Raw genomic sequence first — 22,703 nt, 5'->3', positions numbered from 1 at the left:
CACACACACACACACTCATCCATCCAGGATAGACGAGTGAATGCAATCAGTCAGGAGGGCTAATTTAGAAGACTCACTGCCCTTCCACATACTGGATTGATTTAATGAGATGGGGCTTAAATGTCACAACAATAAGAATCCGTCCATTTAACGCTTTAGTGCCATCCTCTATTAAAAAAAAGAGGATTCAGCTTTGTAAAAATGTGTTTTTGCTGCCCAGAACTGATCTAATATTGTTTGTTTTTCAGCCTGCCTTTCATCGCACTTTCATTTTCGTATCACTGCTGCTCTCTCACTGGTCTCATTATGGTATGCATTCTTTGCTATACATGGGTTAGGAAGCTGTCATATTGAAATTTAAGGAGTGCTGATGGATTCCCGTTGTCAACTCAAACACTGAGTAACATTACAAGTAAAGGTTCCACCTGAAAGTCGGCCCAGTGAATTAGGTAATTTTTTTCTCAGTCTACAGCTGCTGCAAAAGGCAGCAAAACATCCTTTCATTTTATAGTTATAGTTAACTAATAACACTTGCCACTGTGTGAACAGTAAGTACATAAGCTTTAAAACCAGCCACAACTCAGCCCTGAGCAATACTGACCGTCCTCTACTGACCACTGCAGTGTTTTTGGCTCCACCTTTTAGTACCAGATCTGTGTGCTACTGTAGGTACCCTGACAGAGGTCTGGCCAAAAATGGGGACAGCACAGAACGGTTCCATTGGTACCATCCACAACTTTTCACAGTGGAAACAGAAAAAATGTGTACGGAACTGAACTGAACCATATCAGACTGCTTAGTGGAATTTGGGCTTTATTTGTAAGTATTTAGTGATATTTGACCTGATGATTGGTTACAACAGTGCTCTTCTGCCAGTGTCTCCGTCACTGTTATTTACAGCTATTTGGCTGTGGTGTTACATAACCCTCTTGAGAGAAATGTTCCCTGCTGACAAACACTGAGTTGTGTCAGTCTTGGTGTAGAGTGTTGATGTCCAAAAAACACAAGCACATCTTTGAAATCTTTAGGAAAGTTAAGTTTTGTTTCAGATGAGATTGTGCAGCAGCAATTTTTGATCTGAATAGCTGACCTGCAGTGTAATACAGTGCATGGTACAGTTAAAATCATGTTACAAATGTATTTATAAAAACAGATAAAAAACATAAGTACCATTCATAAGAGATAATGGAGATGTGAAATGGAACGCCCTGATAAGCTATCGAAAGCTTGAGAATAAGGGGCCCAGACATGAAGCAAATTGTACTTTAAAACGGGTTCACTAACACGTCTAGATTTAAGAAAAGAAAATGCATGTAATATACAGTCATGTTTATAACCTACAAAACTCCTAAACTAACCAAAAACCTAGAGACTAAACTACCCTAATGCCAATTACTAAATTGTTTCAAGACATTTATTCCATCAGCCTAAATATTGGTTTCATAGGTAACATAACATAGACTTATGGCAAGTGTAAATAACAGTGTAATGTAGGTAAATATGAGTGTAACTGGTTTAGAATTTCCCAGCTGTTTAGGGTGTTCATGCTTTAACATATTTTTGTAGTAACTGCAAAGATAATGACATTTTATCAATCACCTTCCGTACCTGTGAACCTCTGCAAACCAAACTAAAGCTCATACATTTAAGTTTATGTAGGGTTTAAGGCTTTTTCTAATCTCATATGTATGAGAGGAAAACTCACTTGGAATAAGGTCACCGAGTCTGTTGTTGAGCTTAAATAAAACATTATACATTAGACATTACATTCAGTGAGCTTCAGAAGACTGCAGCTGTGAAAAAGAAGGTCAGTCGGAGCATTTACCTCAGACCAGGATATGGCATGTTTAACTTTCTTTTGTAGAATCTGTAATTTCATACAATAACCATAAAAGGTATTGCACCATATAACATGACAGTAATATGTGGCTCATATTAAGACTTGTATACGGTTGAAAGTGCTTTAAGTAGAAAGAAAAGCCTCAGCTTGAAAAACAAGCCAACATATTTGGACAATTTCTTTGTAAGTTCATCAGTATGACAGCCAAAGCTTAAAGATTAATCTATACGTATCCCCAGGAATTTGGTTGAATTCACTCTCTCAATAGCCTAACCATTTTTTCTGCTGCAAACATGTTCAACATTTTTTTGATTTTTACTAAAATTAAAAATACTGAAGCTCGTCTTATATTTAAGGATAAAAACCAGGATTTAAACCATGTATCCACCTTCATCAGTTCCTCATTTAGAATATTTTGCAGATAATTTAGATTTTTATGAAACAAAAATAAATTGGTATCATCAGCATATAATACTTTGTGTCGAATGCTAAAAGAATGTACAAAATAATTAATATACAGCATGAAGAGGAACGTCCCTAAAATGGAATCCTGAGGGACGCCATATTTGATGATTTTATTTTGAGATTTTTAACCATCCATATTAACATACTGCTCCCGCCCATTAGGGTTGGGTTGGAGGTCGGTAATACCAAGTCGGTTCGGTACTCCGTCTTGAACTGTTTTTTTTTTTTTTTTTTTTTTTTTAAATTGAGACTGACCAGACCACATACTTGGGCGGAAGGTAGGTGGAGCGGACTCCGCGGAGGTCCGCCTGGTAAAAGTGGACACCCGCAAGCCCTGTGTGTGCAAAGCACAACCGCGCGGACTCCGCTTCACGCACCAGTGTCACACAAAAGACAGTTTGGCATGTATTTTTCACATCGCGGGGATTTTTCACAGACATTTTTACACAGAGTCCGCTCCGCTTATAGTGCGCCCGAGTCTGTGAGCACCTGTGTCTGCCTCTTCGCCAAGCGCACGGCGAGCAGGAGAGAGAGGGGGGTGGGGCGGGGACTGAGCTAGGGGGTGCGAGTGCGCATGCGCCGAGGCCTCTACTGTAGCCTGGAGTTTGTCTAATAGTGACGGGGAGTCGATAATGGCGGACAATTTAGTCTCGAAGAAATCAAAGAATGCGCCACTATGGCAACACTTTGGCTTTGAGCCAGACGAAGGAGGCAACCTTTGTTTGCACTGATTGAGTAAGCTGCAAAATTTACTTGTAAGGAATAAAAGAAACAACTTGTTACTGCCACTCTGTTGTCCTAAGGTCATTTTTTATTTTAAATGAGTCAATTTCGCCCCAAGTGGCGAAAATCCAGTATTACCGACTTGATGCGTTTTTTTTTTTTTTACAAAAACCGGACCGTTTTTTTTTTTTTTCTCATACTGACCCAACCCTACCACCCATACATATAGCCTCGGAACCCATTGAGTGCTGTGCCTCTGACACCATAATATTGAACTTTGCATTGAAGTATTTCAAAGTCAGTGTTGTAAAATGCTTTTGACCTTTATCAATAGCATCACTAATTTTTTGAAAGAGATCCAGAATTGCCATACAAGTGGTGCTCCTTTTTCTAATTCCATATTGTGATGAAACAAGAATATTTGATTTATTTAAATAATCACAATGTCTACTATACACAATTCTCTTAAATACTTTAGCAAGAACTGGTAGTACAGATAGGTCGGTATTGTACAGTTGCACTTATGTATAGAAATATGGGAGTTCTACAGTTCAGAAAATGTAGTGCCAAGGAAGAGGGCTGTCTTACAGCAAGGTTAAGCGGTGAAAATATTCTCAATATAGCATCCACTTAGACTGATATTGGGGTTTTTTTAGATAGGGCTGTGGAATTTGTTTTTTTTTTTTTTTTGCCTAAAACCCTCATCCACAGCAGTGCATTGCTGAGCTTCTGATACTCCCATCTGCCACTCCAACAGGGAGCATGCTGACTGCCATCTACTGTATGTAATACATTGACCATGAATAAGTACCTCACACAGCCCCTCTTCAAAAATTCCAAACTATTGCTTTAAGTGAAGTGATTTATAGAGTATGAAAAGAATCTCTAGAAAAAGCTATTAATCATTTAGTGAAAGCATAATGATTTTCCACCGGAGACCACAGCAGATTGAGCTTTTCATTTACTGCTGCATGACTGGACACAGACGCTGTTAATTACTAGGAACTATTTAAACACCAGTCATTTTGGTATTCCACAATTACATACAGCCATGAGAACCTCATAGTAACATATTTAATTGCAGTGTGTTGATGTTTAGTTTGATCATGCAGTGAAGCTTAACCAAAGACCAAAATTCCAAACTTGTTTAGAATATTCTGATACTGCTTTGATAAGGGACAATTCAAATATGCTTGAGCTAACTCGTGTGACTTAAGTGGATTTGTACCATCCAGTCAAAACTCTCTCCATCACCACACATCCTGTCTTTTTGTCTAACTCTGTTCTGTACAGTATCCTAAGTGCTCCACCACACATAGCCAAGCCAGCTGCTAGAGTGCTCCTGCTTAAACTGTGTGTGTGTGTCCTAACCCGTGTCATTGTGCAGGCTGAGACTTCCTTCCTGTCTATGAATAGACCGATAACTTCAGTGCATGCTTCCACTCAAGCCACAGCTGAACCTTTTCATCAGTACTATTAATAATTTTATACTTAAGGATTTCTTGTTAGCCTTTGTCATTCTTATCGATGTATCAGGAATCCAAATGGTACACGTATTTTTGAATAACCTCAATACAGCCAGTGATGTTAAAGCCACCTTGCACCAAACTGCACTGAGAATTACACTGAACAAAAATATAAAACGCAACACTTGTGTTTTTGCTCCCATTTTTCATGAGCTGAACTCAAAGATCCAAAACATTTTCTATATGCACAAAAGACCATTTCTCACAAATATTGTTCACAAATCCGTCTAAATCTGTGTTAGTGAGCACTTCTCCTTTGCCGAGATAATCCATCCCACCTCACAGGTGTGGCGTATCAAGATGCTGATTAGACAGCATGATTATTGCACAGGTGTGCCTTAGGCTGGCCACAATAAAAGGCCACTCTGAAATGTGCAGTTTTGCTTTATTGGGGGGTCTGGGGGGGTCAGAAAACCAGTCAGTATCTGGTGTGACCCCCATTTGCCTCACGCAGTGCAACACATCTCCTTCGCATAGAGTTGATCGGGCTGTTGATTGTGTCCTGTGGGATGTTGGTCCACTCCTCTTCAATGGCTGTGCGAAGTTGCTGGATATTGGCAGGAGCTGGAACACACTGTCGTATACGCCGATCCAGAGCATCCCAAACATGCTCAATGAGTGACATGTCCGGTGAGTATGCTGGCCATGCAAGAACTGGGATGTTTTCAGCTTCCAGGAATTGTGTACAGATCCTTGCAACATGGGGCCGTGCATTATCATGCTGCAACATGAGGTGATGGTCGTGGATGAATGGCACAACAATGGGCCTCAGGATCTCGTCACGGTATCTCTGTGCATTCAAAATGCCATCAATAAAATGCACCTGTGTTCGTTGTCCATAACATACGCCTGCCCATACCATAACCCCACCGCCACCACGGGCCACTCGATCCACAACGTTGACATCAGCAAACCGCTCACCCACACGACGCCACACACGCTGTCTGCCATCTGCCCTGAACAGTGAAAACCGGGATTCATCCGTGAAGAGAACTCCTCTCCAAGGTGCCAGACGCCATCGCATGTAAGCATTTGCCCACTCAAGTTGGTTACGACAACGAACTGCAGTCAGTTCGAGACCCTGATGAGGGTGATGAGCATGCAGATGAGCTTCCCTGAGACGGTTTCTGACAGTTTGTGCAGAAATTCTTTGGTTATGCAAACTGATTGCTGCAGCAGCTGTCCGGGTGGCTGGTCTCAGACGATCTTGGAGGTGAACATGCTGGATGTGGAGGTCCTGGGTTGGTGTGGTTACACGTGGTCTGCGGTTGAGAGGCCGGTTGGATGTACTGCCAAATTGTCTGAAACGCCTTTGGAGACAGCTTATGGTAGAGAAATGAACATTCAATTCACGGGCAACAGCTCTGGTGGACATTCCTGCAGTCAGCATGCCAATTGCACGCTCCCTCAAAACTTGCGACATCTGTGGCATTGTGCTGTGTGATAAAACTGCACATTTCAGAGTGGCCTTTTATTGTGGCCAGCCTAAGGCACACCTGTGCAATAATCATGCTGTCTAATCAGCATCTTGATATGCCACACCTGTGAGGTGGGATGGATTATCTCGGCAAAGGAGAAGTGCTCACTAACACAGATTTAGACAGATTTGTGAACAATATTTGTGAGGAAATGGTCTTTTGTGTGTATAGAAAATGTTTTAGATCTTTGAGTTCAGCTCATGAAAAATGGGAGCAAAAACAAAAGTGTTGCGTTTTATATTTTTGTTCAGTGTAATTCTCAGTGCAGTTTGGTGCAAGGTGGCTTTAACATCACTGGCTGTATTGAGGTTATTCAAAAATGCGTGTACCATTTGGATTCCTGATACATCGATAAGAATGACAAAGGCTAAAGTGTTGCGTTTATATTTTGTTTATATTTTTGTTCAGTGTATTATTGAGAAACTGCCAGCTCCAGTAAAACTAACATTTCCATTCACTGTAGCGAAATTTTGTGAGACTTTTTAACTAAACAGAAATGTAAAGATGGTATTATTTAAGAGTTTGATGTACAACAGTTCATCCTCCATCAGCCCAGTATCTCTGTGCAATGTCTTCAACTATATGTGTGTGTGTGTGTATATAAATATATATATATATATATATATATATATATATATATATATATATATATATATATATATATATATATGGCTAACAGCAGTGGTTACAGTACTAAAAATCTATACTCAAGCAAAAGTACAATTACTCCCATTAAAAAATGACTCAAGTAAAAGTGAGAAGCCTGCTCCAGTTACTATAATTACTGCCCCGGGGTTGTCTTACAGTTTACATCCCTGTCTGTGAAAACATGGATACCTCACGCCCATTGTCCCCTCTGCAACACAGATCTATACAATCAGCACAGTTTCAAGGTGGACACCCAAGATGAGTGTCACCAAATCAGTATCTGACCAAATGTCTCCCCTTCTGTATCTGAGGTATGACATTAAGTAATGGCCAGGAAAGTGTTTTTACAGAACATTATGATGTCACAGTGAAGTTAACCTTCGACCTTTTGGATATAAAATGTCATCACTTCATTTTTTTTTAATTCTATTAGATATTTGTGTGAAGTTTTGTCATAATTAGCATATGAATTCTTGAGTTATGGCCAAAAATTAGAATCAGTTTATTCTTCAGTCCAAGTGAACGTTTGTGTCAAATTTAAAGAAACTAGTCCATACCCATTGAGTGCACAGTTGCCCACATACAGTTTCACATGGTGTGTGTTTGGGATACAGGTCATAGAAAATTGCAGATTAAATTATCAACTGAACCCATTTAGAAGAGCAATGTATTCAGATAGAGTTTTTGTGAATTTGATAGTACGATTGCTTTACTGACAGTACAGTAGTACCATTGCCAATAGTGGGATAGCTAGTGGGCTAAAACTGCACATTAGTAGTTGAGGTGGCACGTTTAAAGGCAGATAGTTTAAGTGTTTATATGTTGTATTATTTAAAAGTGGGGCACACAGGTAGTTCACATGGGAAAGGTGTGGCTAGCCCTTTTTGCAGCGGTTTATTATTTAATATAGCGCACGCTCATGAGCTGCAGGCAGGTCAGCCCTAGCTTCGTACTGGAGAAATGTCAAATATTGAACATCCTATCACTCATTTAGACAAAAGTAGATCGGAAAATAGGGCCCAGGTTGAAAAAAAAACATTAGTTCCCCTTTAAAGACCTACAGACCCAGTTATAATGACATGAGGACCATTCACTGTGGATGAGAGGCTGATTATCATAACATTAGAAGAAGCGCCACTTATTATTTTGTTTGACTATTCTAGTACTGATAACTGTGACATTACATAACAGTATCATCTCAATCTGCAGCAAACAAACAAACTTTACAAGCTCTGTGAGTGTGTGCACAAGGTTAATGAGGGAGTGGTGCTGATGGGTCTTTCCTGTTGTGCTGGGTGTCCCCCCCCCTTCACACACACACACACACACACACACACACACACACACACGCACAGGGCTGAGACAAATAGGAAATAGCTTGTGGTCACACTGTACTTCCTGTCTGTTGGAAGTTGATTTCCCATTTCCTGTCTAAGGTTTTGGAGAGAAGATGTGCACATCCCCAAATGATCTGAATTCCAATGGCAACAAAAGGTATTAACCCCTTATCATTCTGCTCAACCATGTGGTAGAGCCCATTTTGAATTACTATATCTTACCTAAAAATGTGTTGAACTAACTATCTCAAGGTATGTTATGCAAAAAAAAAATCCAATAGATGTCGCTGTGTCCGCAAACAGTATGCCTTTTCTGTTTACGTTCTACAGGAAGTTGGTAACAAAATAAGTCACTCCAGATGTGAGGGCGCTGTGTGGTGGGATTTTCCAAAGTAGGCAAGTTTTTCTAACATTTTGTAGTTTTATAGGTTTTACTGAACCGATTTATGTAATTTTATACAAAAATTTTGAGTCTAATAAGGATCAAATAATTCTTAAAAAAACATGGTCTACTAAATAGTTGATTTTTTTTCTTTTGATGTTAAAGGTAGTGAAGCTAAGCTTATGTAACTAAAACTGACTATTTGCTATCAAAGAAAAACACTTCTGATTATTCATTGTTATCAAATAATGCATGTAATGTCATCCATTGTATATATGCTTAGATAATTTAGTAAGTATGATTTTTTTATTCAACTAACAATTGACTTATTCTTTTATGGTAAAGGTAGTGATGCTAAGATAATAAATTTACATTTTTTGTCAAATTATAAAAAGGATTAATATTCACTGTTTTTATTATCATATATTTAATATTATTCCATCATATATTTGATGAGAAAATTCCATAGCAACAAACTGATCTATGTTGGTATACTAATATATTACTAGCATTTTAACAGTATATGGTTTGTAATTTTATTTTTTTCTTTCTGTTTTACAATTACAATGGAGTGACTTCTCAACCATTTGGTAGAGGCATATATTTAAAAAAAAAACATTGATTTTTGTTATTATTGCCCCAAGGACATTAGAAATGCAATGAAACATGCGCACACGCACACATACCACTTCTGCTGTACTGAGGCACTCACCAGCCCACTGCTCCTGATAGTTGTGATGGGTAAAACAAATTGCAGGATGAATGGAGTCTAACTTTAACAATACAACAGCAAATATCCACAGCATTCACTACAGAGGCCATCTCTGTAAAGTTTCAACAAGTGCAACTTCAAATGTTCTGACTCAGGAAACCCTGGGGCTCCTTAAACGCAGCATTTTACACTTTGCTACAAGTTGCAGTGTCAAATATTGGCCAGCCAATCTATGATAATCCAAATTTGTTGGTGTGGGGTGTGAATGTTATGTGTAATGGTGTGTGCGCACCTGGGGCCAGGAGGAGGTTGTTCACTGGGTGATGAGCTCTTCTTCTTGTCTCCATTCTCCTCCTGTATGGTGTTCTGGCTCTTCAGATAACTCTTAGCTTCCCTGGAGTCTGCTGATACCACTTTATCCACCCTGACAGACAGAGACAGAAACACAGTGGGCTCAACTCCAGAGCTGTTCATTGGAATCTAGAGCAGTGGTTTTCCAATGCTGTACCGGGGCACACTGGTGTACTGTGATGCCAATCCAGGTGTGCCGTGGAATTTTGTGATAACCACACATTGTAACTGCAATATTCAACTGGGCCTGGAATCCTTGACTCCATAGTTGTCCAACCCAAACCAGTGTATTGCAGAGGTCCCTATCCTCACATGTAGTTAATTCCATTTAATTTAACCTATTTATCGCCGTTCACGTGAGGGAAAGTGTGTGACACATCTAAAGCCCTGATTGGCAGCCAGTGTGAGGGATGATAACAATTAAAAGGGGAAAGCATGAGTGAGACAATGGATCACTTTATTGTACCAAGCAAATTACATCAAAGCACCAATGAAGATGACCTACCACCGAAAGAAAAGAGAAAAAATTAAACTGTCAATAGACAGTATCACTGTCTATACCCGTCTTATTTTTTCCTATTTTTTACAGTCTTATGTCATGATAAGAGTGATAACACCTTTGCTGTGACATTGAATTTTGGTCACCTGACATCATAACCTAAATTCAATCAAATATCAACATCTAACAACATTGGCGGCCAGCAGGGTAAGAGGTGTCAGGTTTCAGATTGTTCAACAGTGAGTAGTCAGTCATGTAAAATGCTTCTTCAGAGGTTTTCCACCCTGACCAGAATACAGTTCTGTGGTCATATTCTAATATACTGAACATTGTGCAAAATATTGTCAATCAGCAGCTTCAGTACAAGAATCTCTTTCAGACCTCTGTCTTAAAACAATATTGGTGGAACCCTGATGCTAAGGCACTGACAAAACTTTAGTAAATGTTTTGTAAGGCAGGAAACAACTTAAACTGTTTCCTCAACAACTTCCACTTCAGTTTGGTGTGGTGGTGGCAGCATTACTACACGAGTGGAAATGTATTGAAAAATGCACATGTAATGACGGTGAGTAATCACGTGACTGAATGTGGGAAAACAGACATAATCTTAAGGCTGCACTAATTGGTCTTAAGAAATCTCAAACTGTGCTTAATCTGTTTTGTAAATGGATCAGAATGCAGTTGGACTTTTTTACACTTGAAGTCAGAAAAAAATGTAGAGGTGTTATTTTTAGGTTATTATGCGAAGGCTTTACTGGTCCGGCTCACCTGTGATCAAATTCTGTGGTCTGTATGTGGCCCATGTACTAAAAAGAGTTTGACACCCCTGAAACAGCTATGTCCACATTTTCTAAGACATAATCTATAAATCACAATCACAAATAAAAAAAGTCTGAAATCACAGTAGGATAGTTTTAGTGCATGACAGGCTAATAATTCACAACCGATCAAGTGTTAGATTCCTCAAAGGCAGGCATAAACATATATAGGCTATATTTCTTTAAACATAAGCTTCCATGTAGAGTTCTAGTATTCCATTATGCTCTACATTACATACATACACACATAAATGTGAGTCAGATTGAATGTAAATGCATATCCCTATCATTTCTTTATCAGTGGAAGCCCAGTGGATGTTTCTGAACAGATTCCTCGGCTGATTTTCCCCAAGGGTTCATTTAACCTTTGTCATCCTCATCATGAGTAATGAGAGGAAATCTGCTTAGGGCTGCATAAAATCTCTGTGTGAATATGCCTGGAAGGTACTGATACAGTATTTTATTACACCAAATTAACTAGTTTTACTGTATATGTACAAGTGTGGCACAGTCTGACAGGACTAACAACAACACTTAGTCAACAAACAATTAGTCAATCTTGGTTAATTTTCACACATTTACATTTAAATGTTGATTAATGTGCACTTTCTTTAACAAATACATACATACAAATATGCAGAAATATCATCTTTTTATGATGATAAAAGACCAAGATCCATCAACACAAATCTAATCCACACAGCTGCTGAGCCCATTCTGCATCTAAATGTTAAAAAGTAAATATTAAGACAGGGTGTATGCTCGCCTCTGCCTCTGCCTTTAAGCACATGCTATATAAAAGGACACACACAGAGTAAGACACAGATGTGTCCCTGTCTCACTATGGGGTGAGATAGGGAGGCTATATGAGGAACAACCACTGCATCCTCTGGGAACATCAGTGCTGCACAGACTCCACAACCACTTGCATCCATCATGGCGGCACTGAAAGGCTTTCCCTGTTATGTATGCTAATTATATGCAGCCATAATTACACAGAGCACACAGTGAGGGCGAGTCTTGTCTCAGCCACAAGAAAGATATCGGAGTCCTGAGGAGAATAGCCTGAAAAGACACGAGGGCAACAGCAGGCTTGACTGGTGGTCCTCTGGATACTATTTGAAATATCGCAGTATTTGGTGCCAACGGCCGTCTTCACTGAAAAATCAATGCTCAAATCACACATTAGAGCCTGCAGCAGTTTTTTTTGTGGCTCTGGGGATATGTTACAACCATCATCCATGTACTAATCTTATGCTTCTGTAATTACAGAGCACACAGCTTCATGCATAATCAATCAGATGAATTATATCCAGGATCATATCTGGTTTCTGAATACAGACCACTCAGACATAAACATTTAGGATGGGACATTACTCGCTCCACATAACTAGCATCTTTTCAGACTGCAGGGGTGTGGCTGTCTGTGTGATATACAGTATGTTCATCTTACACAGTCATAATTATACTGTTTTTATGGGGAAACACTCGGCTGTTTGTGTGGCTCTTATTGAAGGAATGTCATGAGCTGTGATAATTACTCAGGCTCAGTTAGAAACATTACTGCAAACTGAGTCTGTTCCAGGGGCTAATTAAACTGTTCACACTGTCAGCTACATATAATTAAAGCATGGGATTACTGCCTACATTGTAGGGTCAATTGTTGAGGTCTGCTTTAAACGTGCTGCTGAGGCTGAGATAAAATCTATTTTCCAGTCTTCACTAAGAGTGGGAATCACCAGAGGCTAAACAATACTTTCGTCACGATACAATATTATTGCAAATTTAAACATTTTGCAATATGCTGAGTATTGCGATAACATATATTGAGATGTATTACCTTTTTTCAACTGCAAATTATGTTTATCAAAGAAAGAAATTGTCAGCATCTATTTTATCTAATGAGATAAAATTTTAAAGGGCCACTGTGTAAAATGGGTTGAAAACTGTTGAAAACAGTGACATCAGTGGTCAAATTCTAGATTGCAGGGCTCACTCGCTCACCCCTCCCGTCGGGTAAATGACGGTGGCCTCGTAGGGACAAAAAGCCTTGCGCAGACATGAGTTTTTCAGGAGTAGGTCTATCTAGCAACGAGGTGAATGTTTATTTAGAAATCTAAGCCATGTTACGATATTGTAATGAATCCCTCACGAGCAGGAGACCAGAGGAGCGTTCGGGAAAAAGGCCTGTTTATTTGAGCACTCCAGAAACTCCGGTAACACTCCAGGGGGTAAAAGACTCCGTCCCAAACTCTGACTCTTCTAGCGTAACACACACACTCCATACACACATTCTCGTTTACGATACCTAGCGGGCACCCCCTCCCCTCTCTGCTCCACCAATCTCCAGCCCGCACACTGACTGAAAGCATAGCCGGTAAACAGAGCTCAGCTGTTTATTTAGCCTAGCAATACCTCCGGACTATAGTATCTGCAATGGACGACTTTGAACACGATTTTGTAGAGTTTCCTGTAGCAGACACAGACCCAGAGCCATACCTGTTTGATTCGGAGCATACAGATGAGGAACTTGGATGCTGAGCGGGCGAGAAGAGAGGCTGAATCCTCCGCTCCCATTTTGCTGCACAGAATGGGATTTGGTGCTACCATTGTTGGGAGATACATCATCAGGAGGAAAAGCGCCGCAGAGAGTGCATCACAAGGAGTGAAGTTGCGTCTTCTTTTCCTCGCAGATGACGGTTCGGGCTCATTCTCTCCTGTTGCATGGTAAGTGTGGTCCATTCCCAAACTTTATAACTAAAAAACACTTCCACTACTCTCTATCGACGAACTACTAACACTCTCTGCTGTTTCCTCCTCCTTCTTCCTTCCTTCCGCTGTCTTCGTTAGTTCATTTATACACGCGAAACGCGTTCTCTGGCTGGCTGGATTGTCCACTCGGTCTGCCGTACATACATGGCAGCGCAAGATGGCGACCTCTCTAAAGCAAGGCCCTTGATATATATATATATATATATATAAAAGCATAATTATAAGGCTACGAAAACCAAACAAATTTTATTTTATAGCGATTATACACTTATATAGACATATTAATGGGTAGAATATTCAGATTCAGATTCAGATTTGACAATAAACCATGCCAAATATTACACACTGGCCCTTTAAAGATAAAGTTTCTCATTTCAATCATTAACTATTATTGTAGCAGAATGAATCCAATGGACAGAATTTTTTAAATTTCCATTTGTAATATTAATAATTAATATAACAAATTCCTACTTGCCTACTCTTTACCAGCTTTAATGTGAAAATGTTCATTAGAGCGTTGGACAGAATAAACATGCTGGAGACTTTGCTGGTCTTAAAGCCCAAAGGTCTGTAAAGTTTGTCCTGAGGGTAGTGCTAGAGTTAATGATTTACTACATGAGAGCCAGGTCCCGTTTCTTTTTTCAATAATACTGGTTTCAACAGTATTAAAAACGGAACACTGTCTTAATTGCTGGTTATTGGGAGAACAGTAAAAGCCAAACTTCAGCATTTTTACTGTATGTAAGTGATGGAGAAGTTAACTGACGACTCCCACATCAGATTCTGGGGTGGTTATGATCCATATTCATCAACTTTGAACTAGAGGTGTACAGAGACATCATAATCTGTATCTGATCAACCAACAAAATTATCAGTCTCTGTATTTGGATAGAAGACCGGACATGGTCTTCTATCGGTTTATACAATCAGTCACGATAAACCAGGTAAATGTTGTGTTTTCCAATATTGGCAATGCAATTGTTGTACCTTTAAAGCATCAGATTAATTATTCATATGGGCACATAATTAATTGGGAAATATATTTCCACATCCTCATACTGTAGCCTGCTTGTCATCTTTCTCTCATTTTTATTTCTAACTAAACTAAGTTTATGAACAGTATGAAGCCCAGTACTATGGAATACCATTCATTCATTCATTGTTCATTATCTGTAATTGCTTATCCTATTCAGGGCTGTAAGGGGCTGGAGCCTGAGTTGACACTGGGCGAGAAATCGGGCACACCCTGGACAGGTCGCCAGATGATCACCGAGCTGGTTACATAAGCTACTTTTACACTGGCTCTACAAAGTTGGAATTTCATGCTGTTATGCCGCCTCGCCATTCTGTATAGACGGCAAAATCACAGAATGGGGAGAAAGAGTTGTCTTTTCTTTAAGATGGCATCAGAGATAGTAACAGTGCCAAAGCGATGTCTCTATAAACAAGACAAAAACAGTACAAAAGAAACACATCCCAAGATCAATGGAGTGCATGCGGGACCAAAGAAACATCTAGCAAAGTAGAAAACAAGTAAATCCGCACACCACAAAGAAACAAACCAGATTTGTTTGTTTTCTACTTTGTATAAACAAGACAGCCAGCAGGATGGGATCATGGATGGCACATGTTACATTTTGACGACATGTTATATGTGCAACCCTCTGCGAGAGTTTTAAAAAGTAGCTGATAGCAGTTAGCAGCGAACTCAATAAAGAAGAACTGAAAACAGTGAGGTCCAGGAGCAGAGGATGAGATCAGCCACCAACAGAGATGGTAAATGATTGTTTTTACCATGTTATGCAATTGTTATTGTTTATAAAGTGCTAAAGACACGTACGTTATATGTCACAATGGAGGCTGATGCTGTTGTATTACGCCCATCACACCTGCCAGCATGCTGTCTAAAATCACACACTGAAGAAACATGATGCAGCCGTTGTTTGGTTCTGTGTAAAAATGCAAAAGCGGTGTAAAGAATGGACTTCGTAGAGGCTCTATCACGCCATCTCTGTGTAAAAAGGGCTGTAGTGCAAAATATACATAAATGATTGGATCTATTTCAAATAAATAAGTAGTTTTTTAAAGGACATTTTCAGAGGACTACTTACATTTATTTTGGGGGAACTTTTATTTCCTATTATTTGCATTTTGTTTCTTAGGTCTTTTTATTTCCATCTGTTTAAATAATCATGAAATACTTAGTAGGGTGACAGTGGACGCTAAGTTAAAATTCCATGAAACGTACTGCTAATACATTCAGCGTGTTACATCTTAAATGTATGAATATTGACTTAAATACAAGGTGAATCGTCATTCTTTAACATTTTTCGACTGAGTGTTTTAAATAGGAGAAATTATCACATACAGAAAAAAACCCCACAGGTTCCAGACTTGATTTTAATGTATAGTTTGTGAGGGTTTGACAGAAATCCAGCTACCACACTGGGCTTTTGACTCACTGCTCCTGCACATGATGCCTCCTCCTGATGTGCTTCACCTACTGTGCGCTGATAGTGGCAAACACAACATAGGGATCACTTTTGTGTGTCATAAATGAAATAAATAGTTCGTAAAATCAAAGTCCAATGTTGTCAGCGGAATGGGCATTTCTATCAATTTAAAGAAACATAATGTATAAACATGTTTTTCCCCCACAATAACAACAAGCAACTTCAGGTGGAATTAATCATCGTATTCCATCGTATTGTTTGTGCTTTCCCGACTAAGTTTATCGGATACAGGTGTGTCCCTACTCTGAAGTGAATGTGTTAAGTGCTTAAATAACTGTGCACCTGTTCACATTGACACTTCATAGTAGTATGTGAGACATCAGGCTCTGAGAGAGCTACATAAAACTGAACTCATATCTGACTAAAGCCCTTCTACACAGTACTGCCATCAACCGTGTGTATGTGTGTGTGTGTGTGTGTGGCACCACCTACTGGTCAATGTGAAAATGGTCTGCCACCAAGCAAAGACATTATCATCATCTATACACTTTACAATTTGAAGTTATGCTGTGAGGTGTAGTGATTGCATTAATGGATGAAAAAAAATGATACACACAGAATGTCAGGAACTCTTATCTGCTGTGTAGTTTATCTAATTTATCTACTACATTATGTTTCAGGTAAGTTTCAACTTACATGTGAAAGCTCTACCCGATTAAATTATTTGATACTTAATCATGTGTTTATTTTCTTCCTTTTTCTGGTTCATGAAAAACAAATCTTTTCACAGTCAAACTGTCTCAAACTGTTGATGATGGCGTACCTCACTTCTTCTCCAGCGAAGTCGAAAACTTTCGTGATGGTGACTTTAGCAGGTTCTGATGCTTTTGTTGTTGGACTCAAACACTCAGCCTGCAATACTGAGGAATCATCCTGAGGATAAAACAAAAGAATCAGTCAGGGAGAGAAAAGGTGACAGACAGAGTTGTAAACAAGCTCTCTGTTTGTTAGACGCTGTGTTTTAAAACCAGTGGAAATAGAGCCCTGGAACAATTAAATCACCTACTATTACAACTGACCTATAACAATATATAGGCTACTCCTTTATTACCTGAGACTCCAGACTTTCTTCCATGGATACTTATTTTCGAAGAAGAGCAGAGCAGGTTAGCTGTTCCTGCTAATCTGCTAACTCCAAATCCTGCTTTGTAGTACAGGCCTCTGGTGATTCAATCAAATCAGAGCCGACAGTCTGATGCTGCTACACTGCATGACTACAGTCATAGTCGTAGCTCCCCCCCACTTCAGCAGCTCTCCATCAGCTGACACCAGCATCATTTAGTGATTTGTCACACTGACAGTGAATATTCACCAATCTGATGTGCCTGAAAATCTCAGTGTGGAAGCCTTGGTTAACCTGATACACATCAGCTTTTTGGCATTTTCCCATTTATCTCCTAATGTGTCTTTGCCACAAAAGGGGGCGTGGCCTTGGTGATGACACAATGCCAGTCTGGTCTATGTGTATCATGTAATACTGGTGACGTTTCAGTGGTGACACAGCGTAGCACTAGAGTTTAAATTAGTGATGCAAGGAACTTGTTTTGCATGATGTTAGACCTGTTTTGGGATTTTTATGAAAACATTTTATATAATAACCAAAACAATGTATATTCAAAACTTTTCAAAACATTCTGTTAATTCCAAACCATTTCCAGACCTGGAAATCAATTTTTTTAATTTTCATTACTTTCCCAGGAAATTCATGACTGAGGGAAAATCTGTTTAGAACATGCAAACTCATTATGTTTCTTTTTGAAACATTTGCAGGGCTCCTGTCACTTTACAGGTTAATCACATGAAAGCACTTCGATGCTTTGGTACCCTCAAACCGTTTACATTTTAAACATGGTGCCATCTTCTTTGTACATTTTGGTTTTGAGCAAATTTACCTTCTGTGTGGTACCTGACTGTGAGGCAGGTGTGGGGTCTTTGGGTCTGGATCCGACATCAGACAGGAAACTCGCCCACAGGTCATCGGATTTTTTCTTCTGCTTTGCCTCATCATCCTCGTGTGCCTCAGTGAATTTTCCCACCTCTTCCTCTGGTGGCGGGGCCTCTTCTGCTCCATCTCCATCCTTCTCCTTGTCTACCTTCAGTACTCCTTTCTTTCTCTTTCTGTAGATTTTTTCAAGGACACCAGCGAATAACCGTTATCAACATTCACATCACAGACTTTTATTAAGAAATAAGTTTTTTCTTATGTATCTTTGATTAAAAATAAACACTGTAGTAAATGCACTGAAAGATACTGAATTTTGTTGACTGGATAAAAAGGGCAGACATTTCATTCAAGAATTTAGGAAAGTCACTGAACATGCCTGCTGATAAAGTGTTTTTTATCCATGTTGTCGGACTGAAGTTTGGGTCCAGGTCCACTTCAGCGACTCAGAACAAAGTGGGAAAACTGGGGCCTAATATTTATTGCCGAATTCAGGTCATACTGAGAAACTGGAGGGTATTTCCAGCGTTGGGGTGACGTATTACAGTAATGTATTACGTTTTAGCAGTAACAAAGTAATGTAACACATTACCAACAGGATTTTGGGTAATATTACTGATGCACGATATTGGATTTTTTTTGTTGATATCTGATATGCCGATGTATAACAATTTACTAAGCTGATAACCTATACTGATATACACCTTTTTCCCCACCTTATTTTAGTGATCATCAACTCTCTTCTGTAGTGGAATGAACATGGTATTTTGCACACATACTCTTATCAAGATGGCCCACCAGCAGATGGAGACATGAAATAGAATGCTTTACAATGTATGTAATATTCAGTGTTTGTATGTTTACAGCATTTAGACTGACTGTTTCCCACTGTGCCAAAAATGATTGTGACAAATAGTGGATCATCGACCCTGGGATAAGTTTGATAAGTGAACACAATTAATTTATTTACTGATCTAAGTTTGTTACATGATCTTGGCCTGCATTATGATTAGGACTCAAAGTGAGGATATGGAGTTAAATAATTGTGTGAGAGCTGGCACTGGCTTTATTTCCAGACTTAAGTGATTTACACAATCCATATATGTAGGTGGTGAAGGTGTATGTAAGGTGACTGGAGAAGGAAAAGTGTGCGTCTGCCACCACAATGTCTCCAGTGCACTCTGTGTGTGCCTAATCGTGTTCAATGCAGCGATTTTACAAACAAAAACTATCTGAAAACTTAAAACACGTTTGGTGATATGTATTTACAGTACTAGAAGATATTATTGGAAACTGTTGACACTCCGTTTCGCAATCATATCATTCGAGGTGAGATTTGAGTTGGCTTATAATATTTACAACTGAAAGGTGTTTATGGAAAAGTTATGGCTCACTAACATAAGCTCTAATAACGCCACTGGATTAAATGATTATCAATCTATCAATCTATAAGTAATATGATATTAATATCAGGTGAAATTTAATGTGTGAAAGTCTTTATTATACATATAATGATGTCTCTCACAGTTAATTTCTACAATTTCACCTCAGTTCACCACCTCACCATCTGTGTCACCAATTTCCACTGCCTCCAAAATGCTCCTAGGTATGCGTCAGAGTTTCAGGTCAGACCTTGTGTTGTGCATTCCTAATGGTTATAAATGAGACCCCAGACCTGTAGGTTATCGGATGAGCCTCTATTATTTTCTGGTCTGGTCTCGGCATTAATAAACATCTTACAGTGAGCTAGCTTAGTGTAGCCGTCTCCCTGTATGTCTCACTGGAGCAGAATGTTCTCTGTCCTCTCCTTGACTGTCCTACCACAAGTCTTTCAGTATCTTACCTCATACTGATGTCCTTTTTCTTCCTCTTCTTCTTGATGACATCGCCAGGATGTGGCACACTGTCACCCTCGTGCAGAGGGTCTTCCTTTTCACACTCATTAATGTCGTCCTCGCTGAGGTTATCGTCTGAGGAAGAACAGGATGTGTATACACAGAGATCCACTAGTTAACAGACAGGGCAGGGGATTAATTCAATATTACAGTTTACTGAATTTCAAATGTATGGTTATTTTTATTTAATTGTTATTTAATTTGATTTTAATCACTTTGCCGTTTGAACTAATCATGGCGTCTTGGGACTGGGACTGTGGGAGGAAGCCAAAATCTAAGACAATATCTAGTGCGTTAACACAATATTAATATAAAACTGATATATTGCCCAGCTCTTTTGTGATATGATAGCGGGAAATCTCTGTGTTAATATTATCAGCACTGAGATCAACAGATGTACTGGACTGCATTACATTCTGCCCCATCATGGTTGTAAATAGGACAGAGGACCAAAAATAGAAACACCTCTCAGTATATAATGTAGTTAAGTACAACACCACCTTTAACTAGAGAATGCAATTTCTGAAGAAACTGTGGGTGTGAATGCTGCATGTTGAAAAGCTGACGCTACACTGCAATGCTGGCTTCAAGTATTGAATAATACCATTAATGTCTGAATGCTGTTGAATATTTTAAGATTTCTGGTCTCAGTTAACATTGCGTTAAATGCAACAGTTGGTGGAGTTTCTCTAACTTTCAGTTAGTTCAAAGTGTAGGTCAGATTGCTTCCACAGCAACATTGTTTGAAAGTTTTAGTCCATTTCAACAAAATATGATATGTAGAATTAAAACTGTGGGCGTGACAGCGAGTTAAAGAGAAACCTTTAAGAAGCTCTCTGAACTGCCGGTTGAGTCCCCCACTCTAGCTTCAAACATTTTATTTCATAGAAACCAATGTATAAACCTGAGAAGGGCATTTTTACCAAGCTGCAACAAGTCTGAATATTTAAAAAAGTTTGAATGGGATTTCAAAGTTGCTTACAAGCCAGAACGTATGAAAGATGGGAACATTTTATAGTCTGAATGGAGTTTTACATGAACGTAGGAATGAAGAAACAGGCTTTGAAAATGCTTGGAAAAAACTTAAATTTGAGTTTAACTTATACATTCCTCCATTCATCTGATGCAGAAAATCTCCCGTAAAAAGGGTGAATATCTCAGAAAGTTTGAAAGACATGGGTGATCAAAATAAAAGCATTCATGTTCTAACTGTGCTCAACATTTCGATGTCTGAATGAAGTTTCTATGTTGAAAAAGGGACTAGCGTGCCAAAAAGGTGGGCAGAATTTTTCCATACAATAACAGGGTGGTAGTTGGGTGGGAATGCTGCCCCAACTATCAGCTCATTAATAAACATATAATTGAAATGACATATTTCTGACAATGTCCACAAAAACTGAGCATGATAATTGGTAAAGGTAGATTTTATGGCTGAGCTGGGGTGTAGTTAATAAAGAGGCCACTAGTGTGCACAACTAAACATCATCATCATCATCATCATCATCTAATCAGTGATCAGCCACATCAAGCAGATTACATGCACACTATAACTGATGATGAAATGTTAACCTGACGAAGGGGAAGGACAGTTTGAAACAATTTAACTATGTGCTAGTGACCCTAACAAAACGTTAAATACGGTACATCAGAATGTAAGAGATTGAAAATACATTAATATACGCGCTGCTGGATGAATCGAAATTCAAGCCGGATATCACCAGTAGATTCACTTTCACTGATGACTCTTCAGATTTGATCATCGAGGTGTTTATATTTGCAGAGAAGCAATTCACCGATAAATGCTCGTTTTCTTAACGGGCTTTGGTACACAGTCAGAGAGCCGAGGAACAGCACGTTAAAATGTCACTTTACATGATGAGGTTTTTTTACACAGCAGCTACATTATCATCTCTAATGCGTGACTGTTAACGTTGTGACTGAGCTAATGGTATTCATCTTCTATGACTAATTCATAAGCTATAACACTGAACACTTGAAACCACGAGAACCCTCCATGTGATGTTTCCTTCAGTACACTAACGTTGCTTTGCCGCCGCTTTTAACAACACAGGGGGTTTACAGCGCTCACCTGACGGGACGTAGTCTGCATCTTCATTAGATGAATATCCATCAGAGTCGTAGTCAGAATAGTTCATCATTTTGGAGGAAAAGCGTCAGACAGCTATGTTACTGAAGACAAGGAAAAAGGGGCTTCAAGGCGCCAGTGTTTCCTACTAGCTTATTTACTGCTTTCACAGCGTTACAAACGGAGTCCTAACTGGCTCCAAATGTACTTACACAATAAAGTTCAAATGCTGCTCTTTTAATTCTGTGATACATGCAATTAATTCAGTGTGCTGAAATGTTTGAAACGGAGTACTATTGTCCGTTTCTGGAAACGAGGAATACAATGTGACGTCCTATTGTGGCGACGACGGCAAGCTCCGAGGTTCAAACTGTTCGCCTATTGCGCTTATCTTCTTTTGTGGCGAGCACCAAGCAAGGTTAAGATGCATTAGTGCCACCTAGTGGGCTGGATATACCCTAGGGTATTTAAATAGGGTGACAAGTGAGACACTTTGTGATAATTTACCTTATTTATTTTTGATGATTTTTGATTATGATCCAAATGTCTTAGCTCGTCACATGATATCATTTTAGATAGCTTAAGAGCTCTACTATACTATTCAGAGGAAAAAAGATAGAAACAGTAAAGACATGATGAAGGACTTCTCCTCAAACACACAACCCAAACTACATTTTTCCAGGTGATACTCTCAAACTGACACTTTTATTGCCATG

General features: G+C 39.2%; 1 protein-coding gene across 1 annotated transcript in view; it reads right to left on the bottom strand.

The window, feature by feature from the left end:
- The window catches only part of cfdp1 (craniofacial development protein 1), a 31,766-nt gene extending 9,444 nt beyond the window's left edge, over positions 1–22,322 (bottom strand). Inside the window, exons 1-5 of the mRNA XM_033633949.2 lie at positions 21,991–22,322; positions 19,850–19,976; positions 17,957–18,182; positions 16,828–16,937; positions 9,404–9,535 (exon numbers count right to left, since the gene is read on the bottom strand). Of these exons, the coding sequence (XP_033489840.1) occupies positions 9,404–9,535; positions 16,828–16,937; positions 17,957–18,182; positions 19,850–19,976; positions 21,991–22,060 (665 nt within the window). The 5' untranslated portion in view covers positions 22,061–22,322. The remainder of the gene's footprint in view (positions 1–9,403; positions 9,536–16,827; positions 16,938–17,956; positions 18,183–19,849; positions 19,977–21,990) is intronic.
- Positions 22,323–22,703: the final 381 nt, after the last annotated feature.

The sequence above is a fragment of the Epinephelus lanceolatus genome, chromosome 5 (genome assembly GCF_041903045.1).
Source record: "Epinephelus lanceolatus isolate andai-2023 chromosome 5, ASM4190304v1, whole genome shotgun sequence".
Classification (NCBI taxonomy): Eukaryota; Metazoa; Chordata; class Actinopteri; order Perciformes; family Serranidae; genus Epinephelus; species Epinephelus lanceolatus.
The sequence above is the reverse complement of the archived record's forward strand: the minus strand, read 5'-3'. Positions and strand labels throughout refer to the sequence as shown.